The sequence below is a fragment of the Candoia aspera genome, chromosome 9, assembly GCF_035149785.1.
Source record: "Candoia aspera isolate rCanAsp1 chromosome 9, rCanAsp1.hap2, whole genome shotgun sequence".
NCBI classification, from domain to species: Eukaryota; Metazoa; Chordata; class Lepidosauria; order Squamata; family Boidae; genus Candoia; species Candoia aspera.
The window spans coordinates 2,710,911-2,726,246 of record NC_086161.1 but is presented as its reverse complement, the minus strand read 5'-3'; the positions used below and the strand labels follow the sequence as shown (position 1 = coordinate 2,726,246).

The 15,336-nt window shown below is 43.4% G+C and overlaps 1 protein-coding gene across 8 annotated transcripts in view; it reads left to right on the top strand.

Moving 5' to 3' along the window:
* Nucleotides 1–15,336, top strand: part of DIXDC1 (DIX domain containing 1) — a 47,471-nt gene that overhangs the window by 1,686 nt on the left and 30,449 nt on the right. For 2 of the 8 annotated variants that reach the window (XM_063310942.1, XM_063310939.1), the window contains exon 1: nucleotides 8,615–8,949. The exons of 4 other annotated variants lie outside the window; for them this stretch is intronic. In XM_063310942.1, the coding sequence (XP_063167012.1) occupies nucleotides 8,890–8,949 (60 nt within the window). In that variant the 5' untranslated portion in view covers nucleotides 8,615–8,889. Of the gene's footprint in view, nucleotides 1–8,612; nucleotides 8,950–12,567; nucleotides 12,683–15,336 lie in introns of those variants that run through there. 2 more of the 8 variants (XM_063310940.1, XM_063310938.1) reach the window with 2 other exon arrangements.

Here is a 15,336-nt window from a genome sequence, read left to right as displayed (position 1 = left end):
CTCGTTCTAATCCATTTTAGTTCTAATCCAGATATGCTCTGATGTCTTAGCTTGGCAGGCCGCCTGAGATAAAGTATTTTCCAAACATAGGGATCAGGCGTTTAGGGCGCTAATTCCTAAATGGGGTGAATCCCCAAGGTTTAACATTGACCTAGAACGGTGATCCTCAACCTTGGCAACTCTAAGATGTGTGGGCTTCAACTCCCAGAATTCCCCAGCCAGCTATGGTTGAGAAACACTGACCCGGAAGTTGGTTCTAGACTTTGCTCTCTTCTGCATGAGACACGGCCATTCTTAGCGTTCTTATATTTCTTGTAAAAAGGCAGGAAAGTCACACCTGTGGTTGTCTACCTGCCAGTTCCTGTTTAATAAGGTTTTTGGAGTGACCTCACAGTGGGTCTGGGGTTTAATATTTTCCATTATTTTATTGCCCTGCCTGTCCCTGTTGACAGCAGATCTCTTTCCTAAGCTGCCCAGAGTAGCTTTGCTCCAATGACCTCATTTATTGTGACTTCTGGTGATGAATGAAAGGTAGCTTTGTTCCCTGCAACTTAATGGCAGAACAAGCTCTCCAGAAAAGGTCTCTTTTTGTTTGCAAAGAGCAGAACCCAGTGATATTGCACCCAGCAGATGCCGAGATCAGTTTCTCAGCTTCTGCTTCTTAAAACCAACTTCTGGTTTCAGGGCTTGAGCCAAGGCTTTGTCATAAGACCTTTGAAATCCCAGCCTGGCAGAGGAGACACCAGTTTGAGGGAAGCAAATCATTCAGGGAAAATTGGAGTATAATTCTTCTAAAGCTTGTTTTAATGGGATTATAAGAGAGGGAAAAGAGGAAAGTTCTGTTGTTTTTTGGAGGGACTTCTGCCTGCCTGTCTCAAATGAGCAGCAAGTTTCATATACAGGTAGTCCTCGACTTATGACCATTCGTTTAGCAACCATTCAAAGTTACAATGACACTGAAAAAAGCAACTTAGAACCACTCCTTGCACTTACAACAGTTGCAGCATCCCTGTAGTCATCTGATCAAAATTAAGGTGCTTGGCAACTGGCTTACACTGATGATGGTTGCAGCATTCCGGGGTCATGTGATCACCATTTGCAACCTTCCCAGCTGGCTTCTGACAAGCAAAGTCAATGGGGGAGCAGAATTCGCTTAACAACCATGGTGATTCACTTAATGACTGTGGCAAAAAGGTCATAAAATCGGCCGTGACTCACTTAACAATGCCTCGCCTAGCAACAGAACATTGTGGTCATAAGTTGAGGACTATCTGCACTGTAGTTCTGGAATGATAGGCTTACGAAGTCAGAAATAGGAGGATAAGAAAGGCAGTAGTTGGTGAACTATCCACAGTATTTTTTGGCTGCTGTATAGCAAGAACTTCCCTGCACCCTTTATTTCAGCGAATGCATCATCCTGGTAGACTCTGCCCCCAAATGGTAAAAATACCTCAGTCTTCTTTCTGTTTGGAATCACATTTTCAGAAAAAGAATTGTTTAGGAATTAGTTCTCATCTTCAAGTGACATCATAAGCATCCTCGTGGGGAGTCAGTTGATGAAATGTACATTATGATATCATGAAGCAAATACCATGACTTAGTTATTTCAGAATGGGTAGGATTTGCATCATTGCTTCACTGCGTGCCTGTTGTCATTTGATGTGACCTTGGGTTTGTTGTAAACATCTGGGCGTGATGGATAGCCCTAAACTGACATCACACCTTGAGAGCAGCTCAGTTCCTTTTCTTCTGGTCCTGAATGTAAAACCTCAGAGCCCATCAACTCCTCAATGTTACTTAGCCTGCTCTGTTGCGTCTGTTTCAATATTTAAACTGCGTTGAAGGGATTTAATCCTGTAAACTTGTTCTGGCAGCAGCCACCTCAGCAACACTTTTGAAGGATTTCAGAATTTACGGGAAAAAATAGCCTTTTTTAAATGCTGACCCACCTAAGTGCTAAGAACTGGAGACTGCTAGAGACAGCTGTCCCCTGTTATGCAGATAATTCCCTGGTGTCTTGCGTGAATACGTTCAATTTGGTTTCATTAGCTATGACTCCCTTTTCCCCAGATTATATTAGAAGGGGAACTTTTGACATGCTACATTTGTTAATGTTTCAGTGTTGGGGTTTGTGGACATTTTTACTAGACAATCATAAACATCCTTTTTGTAATATGATACAAGCTTTTGTGGAAGGCTGTTGCATCCAAGCATCATAATTTCAGAAATGGTGATAATTGTTTCCTCCCTCCTGAGGCTGGTAGCTCACATTTATTTCATGAGAAAGATTGTGTATAAATACTCATCCCTGGTGCACTGAGATGTCAGAAGTTAAGAAATGGAGATCTGATAGGTTTGTTTTATAATATTTTACTCTTTGTGAGTCCACATTGCACACAAACACACGTGCAATGATATGTAAAGATAGATATGTAAAGAATTAAGATCTATCAGCTTCAATACTTGGTCATAATAATAGTTCTTCATACTGATTTTAGGCAATAGTTTAAAATGCAGAAGTGAAGAATCCCAGATTACATTTTTTAAAAAACAATTTCTAGTCCTTCCTTTGTCAGAAAAACTCGTTGAAAGTTGACCACGGATTCTGCTAGAAGTTGCCAAAAATACTATTGATGAGGGTCCATAGTCCCTTCTCATGGCCCCATTTTGCTTACCCTTATTAGAGTAATTAGCATAAACAAATTTAAGCCAACATGTGGAAAAGTGTATAATTTATGCAATCCTGTGTAGGTCCTGGATTTTTCTGGTATAATAAAAGCTTGGGTGACATGAACCATATGATGTATTGCATTTATTGCAGAGGCATCTGGGAGCGGGGGTTAATAAGTCAAGATGGGGGCCACAACAGAGAAGTTGACCCCCCCCTTTTGATATGCGTTGCATGTGTAGTGCCTGTGAAAAGGGGGCTGCACAATCCGGATCATCATCTTGACTTTTTTTAACCCCATCCTCTGGACTCCCCTGATTTTTTAATCTCAATTTTATGGATCTGTAAGGAAGTCTCTTGGAGGGTCTGTAAGGAAGTCTCTTTGAGAGCAAACCCTGCTGATTTTTCTGAGCCCTTCTTTGAAGCGGCCCAGAGGAGGCTCCAACTGGAAAACAGAGAAATGCTCTCTTGGGGTTGGATGGCGGAAAAAAATGTACAGTCAGCATCACATGGTGAAATGATTAACCGGCCCCTTCAGTGGTTCAGCACAGGATTATTCCAGGGCTGCCCCTGATAATGCCCCATCTGTTTTTTCAACCTTCCAGGCAGCGCTGAGAGTCCCCCCCCAATAGCCCCAAGCCCATTTTGTTAACAAAAGAGAAGGAGAAGCAAAGAACTGGGCAGAATAAAAGTTTCTCTGCATTATCATTTCCATGCCACCAATTGCTGCAAATGTGGCTAAGATGCTGATGCACCTTGGATCTCTGTTCGCGTCCCGGGCCTTGCTATATTCCTCTTTGGTTATCGTCCCATCTTTGTACGAAGGAAGAAACGTACTGTTTTCTACATGGTGTTACATTTTTTGGCACTATATAGCCTTGATTTTCTGTTCCGTTCTGTATTTTAAAAGCTCCAGAAAAGGAAGCATGCTACTTAGGAAATATGCAGAAAGAGTTAACAGGGCAATACAACCCAAAGCCATTTTCTGCTATATCTCTGTGAGGTTTACTATCAGGATGCCCAAGAGGAGGAACCAAGCCTGAATCACTTCTGAAGCATGGTGGAAAGGGGCAAGGAGGCCAATGACAGAATGGCCCCTGATTTGTTTTTCTCTCTTTGCTGAATGATGATTTCCAAATCTGAGCTAGGAACATGTACAGAACCGTATCTGACCAAGGAGCTTCCTGTAATTCTTGCATATACAGGTAGTCCTTGACTTATGACCGTTCCTTTAGCAACCATTCCAAGTTACGACAGTGCTGAAAAAAGTGACAACCAGTCCTCGCACTTATGACCATTGCAGTGTCCCTGCAGTCACGTGATCAAAATCAAGCGCTTGGCAACTGGCATGCATTTAAAATGGTTGCAGCATCCCGGGTTCATGTGATTGCCATTTGTGACCTTCCCAGACAGTTTCTGACAAAATCAACGGGAGAAGCTGGATTTGCTTAACGACTGTGGCAAAAAAGGTCGTAAAGTTGGAAGCAGCCATGTGGTGCCTCACTTAATGATCACATCACTTAGTGACTGAAGTTCTGGTCCCTATTGTGGTTGTAGTCGAGGTCTACCTGTATAGGGAAGTTGAAATTAGTGCAAGTTCTTGTTGTTGTTTATTCGTTTAGTCGCTTCCGACTCTTCGTGACTTCATGGACCAGCCCACGCCAGAGCTTCCTGTCGGTCGTCAACACCCCCAGCTCCCCCAGGGACGAGTCCGTCACCTCTAGAATATCATCCATCCATCTTGCCCTTGGTCGGCCCCTCTTCCTTTTGCCTTCCACTCTCCCTAGCATCAGCATCTTCTCCAGGGTGTCCTGTCTTCTCATTATGTGGCCAAAGTATTTCAGTTTTGCCTTTAATATCATTCCCTCAAGTGAGCAGTCTGGCTTTATTTCCTGGAGGATGGACTGGTTTGATCTTCTTGCAGTCCAAGGCACTCTCAGAATTTTCCTCCAACACCACAGTTCAAAAGCATCGATCTTCCTTCGCTCAGCCTTCCTTATGGTCCAGCTCTCGCAGCCATATGTTACTACGGGGAACACCATTGCTTTAACTATGTGGACCTTTGTTGTCAGTGTGATGTCTCTGCTCTTAACTATTTTATCGAGATTTGTCATTGCTCTTCTCCCAAGGATTAAGCGTCTTCTGATTTCCTGACTGCAGTCAGCATCTGCAGTAATCTTTGCACCTAGAAATACAAAGTCTTTCACTGCTTCTACATTTTCTCCCTCTATTTGCCAGTTATCAATCAAGCTGGTTGCCATAATCTTGGTTTTTTTGAGGTTTAGCTGCAAGCCAGCTTTTGCACTTTCTTCTTTCACCTTCATCATAAGGCTCCTCAGTTCCTCTTCGCTTTCAGCCATCAAAGTGGTATCATCTGCATATCTGAGATTGTTAATGTTTCTTCCAGAGATTTTAACTCCAACCTTGGATTCCTCAAGCCCAGCTTGTCGCATGATGTGTTCTGCATACAAGTTGAATAGGTAGGGTGAGAGTATACAGCCCTGCCGTACTCCTTTCCCAATCCTAAACCAGTCAGTTGTTCCGTGGTCTGTTCTTACTGTTGCTACTTGGTCGTTATACAGATTCTTCAGGAGGCAGACAAGATGACTTGGTATCCCCATACCGCTAAGAACTTGCCACAATTTGTTATGGTCCACACAGTCAAAGGCTTTAGAATAGTCAATAAAACAGAAATAGATGTTTTTCTGAAACTCCCTGGCTTTTTCCATTATCCAGCGGATATTGGCAATTTGGTCTCTAGTTCCTCTGCCTTTTCTAAACCCAGCTTGTACATCTGGCAATTCTCGCTCCATGAACTGCTGAAGTCTACCTTGCAGGATCTTGAGCATTACCTTACTGGCATGCGAAATGAGTGCCACTGTTCGATAGTTTGAACATTCTTTAGTGTTTCCCTTTTTTGGTATGGGGATATAAGTTGATTTTTTCCAATCTGATGGCCATTCTTGTGTTTTCCAAATTTGCTGGCATATAGCATGCATTACCTTGACAGCATCATCTTGCAAGATTTTGAACAGTTCCGCTGGGATGCCGTCGTCTCCTGCTGCCTTGTTATTAGCAATGCTTCTTAAGGCCCACTCAACCTCACTCTTCAGGATGTCTGGCTCTAGCTCACCGACCACACCGTCAAAGCTATCCCCGATATTGTTATCCTTCCTATACAGGTCTTCTGTATATTCTTGCCACCTTTTCTTGATCTCTTCTTCTTCTGTTAGGTCCTTGCCATCTTTGTTTTTGATCATACCCAGTTTTGCCTGGAATTTACCTCCAATGTTTCTAATTTTCTGGAAGAGGTCTCTTGTCCTTCCTATTCTGTTGTCTTCTTCCACTTCCGCACATTGCTTGTTTAAAAATAATTCCTTATCTCTTCTGGCTAACCTCTGGAATTTTGCATTTAATTGGGCATATCTCCCCTTATCACTGTTGCCTTTTGCTTTCCTTCTTTCTTGGGCTACTTCTAGTGTCTCAGCAGACAGCCATTTTGCCTTCTTGGTTTTCTCTTTCTTTGGGATGTATTTTGTTGCCGCCTCCTGAACAGTGCTGCCAACTTCTGTCCAGAGTTCTTCTGGGACCCTATCTACTAAGTCCAGTCCCTTAAATCTATTCTTCACCTCCACTGCATATTCCTTAGGAATATTAGTGAGCTCATATCTAGCTGATCTGTGGGTCTTCCCTAATCTCTTTAGTCTGATCCTAAATTGTGCAAGAAGAAGTTCGTGATCGGAACTACAGTCAGCTCCAGGCCTTGTTTTTACCGAGTGTACAGATGTCCGCCACCTTTGGCTGCAAAGGATGTAATCAATCTGATTTCGGTGTTGTCCATCTGGTGAAGTCCATGTATAAAGCCTTCTCTTAGGTTGTTGGAAGAGAGTGTTTGTTATGCAGAGTGAGTTGTCTTGGCAAAATTCTATCAGCCTATGTCCTGCTTCATTTTGTTCTCCCAGGCCATACTTACCTGTAATTCGAGGTGTCATTTGACTGCCCACCTTAGCATTCCAGTCTCCTGTGATGAAAATAACATCTCTTTTAGGCGTGTTGTCCAGTAGGTGCTGCAGATCCTCATAGAACTGCTCTACTTCAGCTTCTTCAGCATTTGTGGTTGGGGCGTATATTTGGATCACTGTGATGTTAGATGGCTTGCCCTGAATTCGAATTGAGATCATTCTGTCATTTTTTGGGTTGTATCCAAGCACTGCTTTAGCCACTTTACTATTAATTATGAAGGCTACTCCATTTCTTCTGTGGTCCTCTTGTCCACAGTAGTAGATCTGGTGGTCATTTGATGTGAAGTGGCCCATTCTAGTCCATTTCAGTTCACTGACGCCCAGAATGTCTATCTTTAATCTTGACATCTCACCAATAACCACATCCAATTTGCCCTGGCTCATAGATCTTACATTCCAGGTTCCGATGGTGTGTTGATCCTTAGAACATCGGATTCGCCGTTCACCACCAGCACCGTCGGCCGCTAGCCGTCCTTTCGGCTTTGAGCTAGCTGCGTCATCACGTCTGGGGCTAGTTGAACTCATCCTCTGTTCCTCCCCAGTAGCATTTTGACCATCTTCCGACCTGGGGGTCTCATCTTCCGATGGTATACCGACATATCTCTGTTTGTACTGATCCATTTAGTTTTCACGGCAAGAATACTGGGGTGGGTTGCCATTACCTTCCCCAGGGATCGCATTTAGTCTGACCTCTCTGTCATGACCTTCCCGTCTTGGGTGGCCCTTCACGGTTTAGCTCATGGCATCATTGAGGTGCTCAAGCTCCAGCACCACGACAAGGTAACGATCCTTTGCTGAAGAGTGCAAGTTCTAATAATGCAATATTTGATTTAGTCAAATTGTAAATTGACAGCAGGTCGCGTTTAATGCAACCTAAAATTCAGTTCATGCGAGGCCTAGTGCGTGTGCAATTGGGGTGTTAAACACTGCTGACCTTTGTGTGCACAGAATGGAGGAAAGGAAGATTCTGTCAGAGGAAAACTGTACAAGTTTAAAAAAGAGGCTTCTTATTACATTAGAGCAAGAATTTGATGTAATTGAATGACGTGGTCGTAGCAATGCTAAAATAAGGATGAGATGTTGGAATGCCTGAATGTACGGTAGAATTTTTTGGTTTTTATTTATTTATTTATTTATTTGCACATTTATATAGCTGCCCAACTCGCTAAATGTGGCTCCGGGTGGCGTACAACCAGTAGTTAAAACAATAGCACAACTATTAAAACACTTTAAAAAACAAATAAAAACAAGATACATAAGGTAATAAAAGCAAAGATTGCGGGAGAACGCCCATCTACACACCACACCACCGTCGCGCAGGCTCCCCGTGGGATCCCCAAAGTTGGTGGAAAAACTACGTTTTATTTTGCTGTCTATAACTACTCTGTGACTTTGTTAACCATAAATTTAAATCATTCTTTTTATCCTTCACTGTAATATTCGTTAATACACATATAAAAAATTATGCTTAAATTATTTTCATTGCTCGTTTCCATCGAGCTGGAACAGAGTATCCTGTTTTCCGTAGAAACATCACTTTGAATAGTGTTAATTCAAATCACGCGACCGTTTTGTGGGGTTCGTCAGCTTCGCTAAGCGAGACCTGCCTGCGATGCCTTCTAAAGTTCAAGAGGTGTTGGTGAATGAGGCATTTATTCTGCTTATTGTTTCTATACTGGGGCTAACGTTCAGCTTTTGGTTTCAGAGTTTCAACGTTGGAAGTCTTGTTAACCTTTCGGCTTTTTAATTAAAAAAAATTTTTTTTTGCTACATTCCCTTCTTAGCCAAGCCCGTTTGGACCTCCCCCCCTCCCCTCCCCTCCTTGGGCTCGCAGCCCCCTTGCGTCAGATGGAGAGGCTGGCTTCTGGAAATGTGTTGCAGATGTTTTTCCCGTCCAGTTCCTGGGACTGGGCAGGATAAGCTGGTGGGTTTCTCCAGGAACAGATCGGGACGGCATCTCCCAAGCTGCTGCCCCCCCCACCCTGTGGCTCCTGTCAGAGCATGCCCAGTGCAAGCCTTGGCCTGGGGTCCAGTATCCCCTTTGCACTGAGGGGCTGCCCCTAAGGGGCCGTGGAAGAGGCTGCCCTCAGCTGCAAGTCCTTGTCTCTGGAAGGAGGAGGAAAAGGGGGTGGTCTCCAAGGCAGCAGGATTTGCTCTGCGTGATCCAAGAACTCAACCCTTTGCAGGGCTTTCTGAAAAATGCTTGCCTGCCTGGGCCAGGGAAAACTGTGGGATGTCGTGCACGAGAGCTTCACAGAGGTAAAGGACATTTGGGCTTCGTCTCCAGGCAGAGCTCAGTTCCTCTGGGGCTGTGGGGGGGGATATGGGGTGGGGGAGAGGAAGATGGATTAGTGGGCTGGACTGGAAATGCTGGGCAGCTTTGCCAGCGCTTTGCAAAACATTCGCTTTGTTGAGGTTGTTTAAATCAGTGTTTCTCACAGCTCCTAGAATTCCTGGGAGCTCTGCTGGCTGGGGAGTTCTGGGAGTTGAAGTCCACACGTTTTCAAGTTGCTACGGTTGAGAAACACTGGCTTAAGTACTTCTCAGGGAACTGAGCCTGGTGGTGGAGCTGGAAGCAGAAGACTGGTGTAAAAGAATGGGCAAGTTCTCACCAGCATTGTTTGGTGTCAGCATGGGGGCTGATAGTCTTGTTTTGTAGGCCAGCAGCATCCTTAGAAAAGGTTTCTCTACTTTACCCGTTTGTGGCCAAAGCAACTTCTGGGAAGGAGGGTTGGGAATCCGCCTCTTCTCGTATTTGCGTGCCTGATGGTCTGAAGGGAATTCCTGCCCGGTTCCTAGGTATTTTGAGTTGGAGTTGCACGGTCTCTCAGTGACCAAGGGTCATAGCTTGATCTCGGGAACATTTCCTCAATGGAAATACAGAAAAACCCATTTGGAGCCCCAGCCAGATAGGAGGAATGGTTACCGTCAGTTGCCTGGAACTGTGCTAGCAAAGTCAGGATGAAGATCAAAGCTCTGGGAGATCCAACTTTCAGTTGACTTTGTTGTCACAACTGCTAAAAGGCGCAGGGGCGGCTGATGAACCTCTTTATAAATCTGCTCTGTTTCCAGGTTTCAGGATTTTTTTTTTAAACCCATCCAGATCTGTCAGGTCCTGTACTTTGGACACCACATGCTCGTCCTGTGCTTTGCAGCAGATACCACAATTAGCCTGGCTTGTTCTGAAAATAGCTTTTCTTCCATTTCTGTTGTAAGAACTTCAAATAAGGGATGGGAAATAGGATAAAGATGTTTCTGGGCTCACTCGTTCCAGCCTTCAGAGCATGTTTCCTGTGGAGAACCATGAGCTTCCCACGCCTTACATTCCTGGACTTTCTGCTAGTTCCGTAAAATCAGCCCAGACATCTTCAAAGTCTTGGCCGAGTGTGGAGTTTTACTTTGGGTACAATGTGAACATCCTTGGGGTGGGAGGTTCTACCGTCCATCTTTTCTTCAATTGCTGGGGATTAATGGGAGTTCATTTTGGCCGGGTATTTTAAGCAATATGGTAGCAGTATTCCAAGCCCATTTAGTCAGTCCTGAAGGCTAGAAACGTATGACTTAGTAAGAAGGCGCACCATTAATCATGGTGACGGAAAAAGCGCTTAAGTGTGCTTGTACAGCAAGGAACATATGGCTCCTCGAATAATCCCCATCTTGGGTTTTCATTCGTTCAAGCCAAAATGCATTTAGGGCCTTAGGGAATTTGGCAGCCCATCTGTGGCTGAACTTGGGAAGGCTGATGGACCAATTCCCTTTCTTTCCACTCCTTCCTGCCTTCTTTTGATGGCTGTGGGCTCTGAGCCCACCCTCAATAACCCACAGGGGGGTCACAGAGGAAAAGAGAAAATGGATCTCCTTGCCTTGACAGAGGTGGGTTCGTTTTGCACCTCCAGAACCTGTTTTCAGGGTGAGGAGGGCAACTGCACGTTACATCATGCCCATGTTTTAGAAAGTGGGCTTACTGTGCTCACTTCTCTGTGCCGTGAGGCCCAGAGAGGTGGGCAAGAAGGAGGAGGTAGTGGTTGCTAGTAGTTGTACCCTAAAACAGGAAAGATCAGAACACAGGGTAAAGCCGTGTCAACAATTTCACAATATAATAATTTACAATATTAGTGTTATTTCTGGCAATGCCATCATTTCAACCAGCGCTGAGTAATGTCATTAAAAAGAAAAGTTCTTCCAGCTTCCTAAAAATCCTGAACTTACAAATATTTCAAAGGTTATTTTAAACCCAAGGAGACTGGACTCAAAATATAGGTGACTCCAAAGAGAAGGAGCTGGATGCAAGAAAGCTCTGAAAAATGAGGTGAAGACTGAGATTTTCTCTAGCATCTCAGCCCCATTTTACCCTGCTAGAATCTTGTTAACTTTATCTGTGGTTTAAAGATGCTTTCCTGCTTTGAGTGTTTTGCACTTTTAAGTTCACACAATACCATGTAGATGCTTGGCCATCCATTAGAAAACAAGTTTTTGCATACACAGAGTTGTGCAAAATAGATTGAGGATTTTTTTATACATGTACATGAGTTGGGAGCTAGAATGTGCGTGAAGGGAGGACTTGACTGGGTTCTACTTTAGAGAAAGGAAGAGACGTGAACACGGTAGAACTAATGATCGTATGGAAGCTTCCCATTGCGGGCAGCCAGCAGTCTGAGAGGTGAAGGGTGAATTGTGAAGCTGCTGATTGCATTTCTCATGATCTTGTGACTGGGACATACACAGAAAAAGGGAGGAGAAATTACTTCCTTTCCTTGAAGGAAAAAGAAGCCCTAGATGACAAACACGGGGTTGAATACGCACTGAAATGGCCTTTTTGTTTTGTTTTGTTTTACTTTTTTTTTTTTTAGAGATTATGGAATCGGTTGAGATTTCTGAAAAAAGCACCCTCTTCAGCCATGTCCAATATTTGGAATAAGGAAATAGTTTTGAAGTCTGAGAATGAATTGGTTGATAACAAAACTAGACTTCTCCTTTTGAAAGTTCGTCCTCCCCCCGAATCTGTAAAACTGGCTGGATGGAAAGGGATTGATGAGATGAGATTTATCAAGTAGGGGAGGCTTTTTAACAAATGAAGTTGTCCTGCTTTGGGACATTTCAGCTTGTTTGACAACCAAGGTTGTATCTCTCAGTCCGCTGGAGTTGGGCAGCCAATAAATCTAAATAAATAAATAAATACCTTGCAGGCAGAATTCAGCTTTCGTTCAACAGGCAGGGACGGACAGGCGTAGAATACCAGAGCCTTTCTAGATGTTTTGCGGAGTTAAATATCTGAAATATTTGGAAGACCTGCTCTGACAGGGCTCATGCTTCAGAACCTGTGCAGTTTTCTGAAGTGCGTGCCAGAACCCCATTCATAATATTCCTTACCGACGTCGAGACGTTAATTGCTGAATTTGACAGGGGAATCTTAGTTAAACCTGCCCCTGACTGCCTCTCCTTGGAAACAGGCTAAAAATCAGAGAGAAAAGGTGCCAGCTATTTTTAAATTTCCAGAACCTGTTGCTAGGCGCTGCTGAGCGCAAGGTGGTCTGGTTGGGAAGTGAGAAGCATCACTGATGGAGGGAGAGGACCTCAGATGGATTCTTTCTGCTCTCCCCACAGCTATTATGCCACAGAGCAGAAGAACGAGAGCACGTCTTGGAGCATGAATGCTTCCAGAGAGCTTTTTTACAGCAGATACCATCCAGGAAACGTTCTTTCTCTTTAGGATAGGTAGACCTATAACCAATTGTTTTAAAATTATATATTTTCAAAAGAATATAGGAAATAGATACAGGTAGTCCTCGCTTAATGGCCACAATTGGCTGACCCGATTTTGCAACCTTTTTTGCGGTGGTTGTTGAGCGAATCATGTGGTTCCCCATTGATTTTGCTTGCCAGAAGCTGGCCCAGAAGGTCGAAAATGGCGATCATGGGACACTGCGATGGTCGTGAATGTGGACTGGTTGCCAAGCACCCAAATCATGACTGCAGGGATGCTGTGACAGCTGTAAGTGTGAGGACTGGTCGTAAGTCCAAACTGTCACTAAATGAATGGTTGTTAAGCAAGGACTACCTGTAGTAAATCAAAGAACCAAATACAGGCAGTGAAGTACAGGTAACTGTAACCACTTTTAATGAGCATTGGCAATTCTAGTTCCTAAGGCTAAATGTTTGGGAATCAGGAATATTTGCTAAGCTTCTGCACGCATCTCAGATTTACAGGAACCTGCTTTTTGCTATCATTTGGAGTTTCCACATTCCTTTCAGTGGTTTTCTTATTTATTACACCTGCAGTACCATTTCCAGATGTGGTCCTCTCCTTATCAGGAGTTTCTCGTCTTTGATCCTGGGAAGATTCAGAACCAACCTCTTCCCCCAGATTTGCTGGGGACCATTACTCAGGGGGTCCGGCACGCTTAATGGCAGCAGGTGATGGATTCAGCCTTTGAGAACTAGGAGCTGACCAGGGGAAGTGGGGAAGACCCCTGAGCTTTGCTGGAGGCAACAGGGAACATGAGCCCCTTAGAGGCAGGGGAACTGATCAGCCTCTTAAAGAGGGGCTTCAAGCGTTCATTCATGCTAGACAGAACAGTAAGCGAGTGGACCAATTGATTGTGAGATGAGCCTGATATGAGGATTCTAGTCCTCAGTAAGGTCATACCTATGGTTGCTTGATATCCATGAAGGTTGGATGAATATGAGTCTACCAGACAGACTAAGATGTCCAAAGCTAAGGTGGAAAAGTCCAACATGAAAAGAAAGGCTGGCAGTAGGTCCAGTAGGCTACAAATCCTTGTCCTTCCTCTGCACCATTTTTCTTGAGATGCTGTTTCCCCATTGCGTTGTACCTGCTTAGGTTAGCGGTGTGCATACTGAACTTATGACCGGCCTCGTGCATCTAGAAAGAATTGGTGTGATGTCCACTACGAAGATAAAAAAAAAGCTAGAATACTTAAAAGAATAGCATTCGGATCTACTTGTTGGTGGATTTCCCATAAGACAACAGTGAAGAATTAAAATATTGGCCTAAAGGTATTGCAAGATCCTAAAAACCAGCTGTGCAAGAAAGGCCTTCTGGGGGATTCATATCCCCCACCGTAAAAAGAACAACAGGTAAAGTTTTAGACTTCAGTAACGGAAGCTACAAATTAGTTTCTGCAGAGAAATCTTCCCCAGGGGGAGAGAGATGATGAGATCCAGCCCAGACAGAAACTGACATGATTTTGCCTTCCGTTGTCTGCAGAGGTCTCCGAATCATATAATGTTCTTTATCTTCATTAATTATCCCCATTATGGGCATCCCTCTTCCCTTTTATCCTTTTCGGTTTCCTGTGATTTCTGTGCTGAGCCAAACCAGAATGGAACATCTGGTCATGGTTTAATATACAAAAGAAATCTGTAATTAAAAATGTCAAGGAAGTAAGCAACTTAAACGAATTCATTAAAAATGCATGGAAGAGGTTTACATTCACATGCAAACGTTAAGATGAAAAGCTTGCAAATTTGACCTGATTTGCCGGCAGACAGGACTATCACATTAATTAAAGCTCTTAGACAAAAGGCAGAAATCTGCAGTTATGCATATGTATATACAGGGGCATGGCCATTATTACCAAAAAATGAATTGCAATATTTTTTTCCCTCTCTCTCTCTCTTCGTTTTTTTGCGAGACCTGAGCAATGACATCTTAAGGAGCTTGGTAAAATCCAACCAAGCCCCGGGTATGGGAAAATGATGGGATGTGCCATTTCTTCTTCATTGCTCGGAGTGGGAGAAACAGGATGGCAAGAGAGCATCAGTGCTTACAGAATGCAAGATACATTTATTTTCAATAAAGATCCAGCCAGCCTTTTATTCTGCTCCAGGGAGTATATGGAAGCATTCTTTCCGCTATGTTAACACACTCACAATTTGAGATGTGCAGGAGAAGTTATAAATAAAAAGGCAATTGCCCTAAATTCTGTTCCTTTTTGCATCTCAGAAATCTGGTGGTTTCCCCAGTATCATGTGCTTTTCTGCTTTCTGCACATTTAACACCACTCTGCTATTTTTTCACCATTAAACTTTAATGTCTTATTTCTGTCGCTTGTTAATCTCCCAGCTGTCACCAATGACAGATAACTGTTCCCCCCCTTTTTAAATTGTAGGAGTTTAAAATCTCCATACAGTCTGGCAAAAATACTGTTAAGTGCTGAGTTTTCTGCACCCATAATAAACCGCCAAGTGCTGCAGGAAATCTTATTCTCTGAAGCAGAGTGAGTTTATTAATTAAAACCTGCCTCAACTTTATGAGACGAGCGTCATTGTTCAGTGGTGGAGTCTCTTTAAAGGAGGAAAGCTGTAGAAATAAGGGAGAGGGGACTTTTTAAAAAAGATGGATTTGTGGTGTATTTCTTGGCTTAATAGAAAACGAAAAGTATTTTAATAAATATATGGATTTACTTTTCCACAGTGCAAATGAATTTTAAAATCAGTGGTTCGGGGTCTGAGCGTTTTGTTTAGAGATTACTAAAGTCAGCAGGAAGAGGAACACAGTACAAATGGTGTTTATTTAAAAATAAGTCAGAAAGAGTCATTTAGTGTAAAATGTGTCCTATTGATTTCACAGAGTAGCCTTGTGTTGGCTTGCCTATTTATTTATTTGTTGAACTCGGTGTCTTT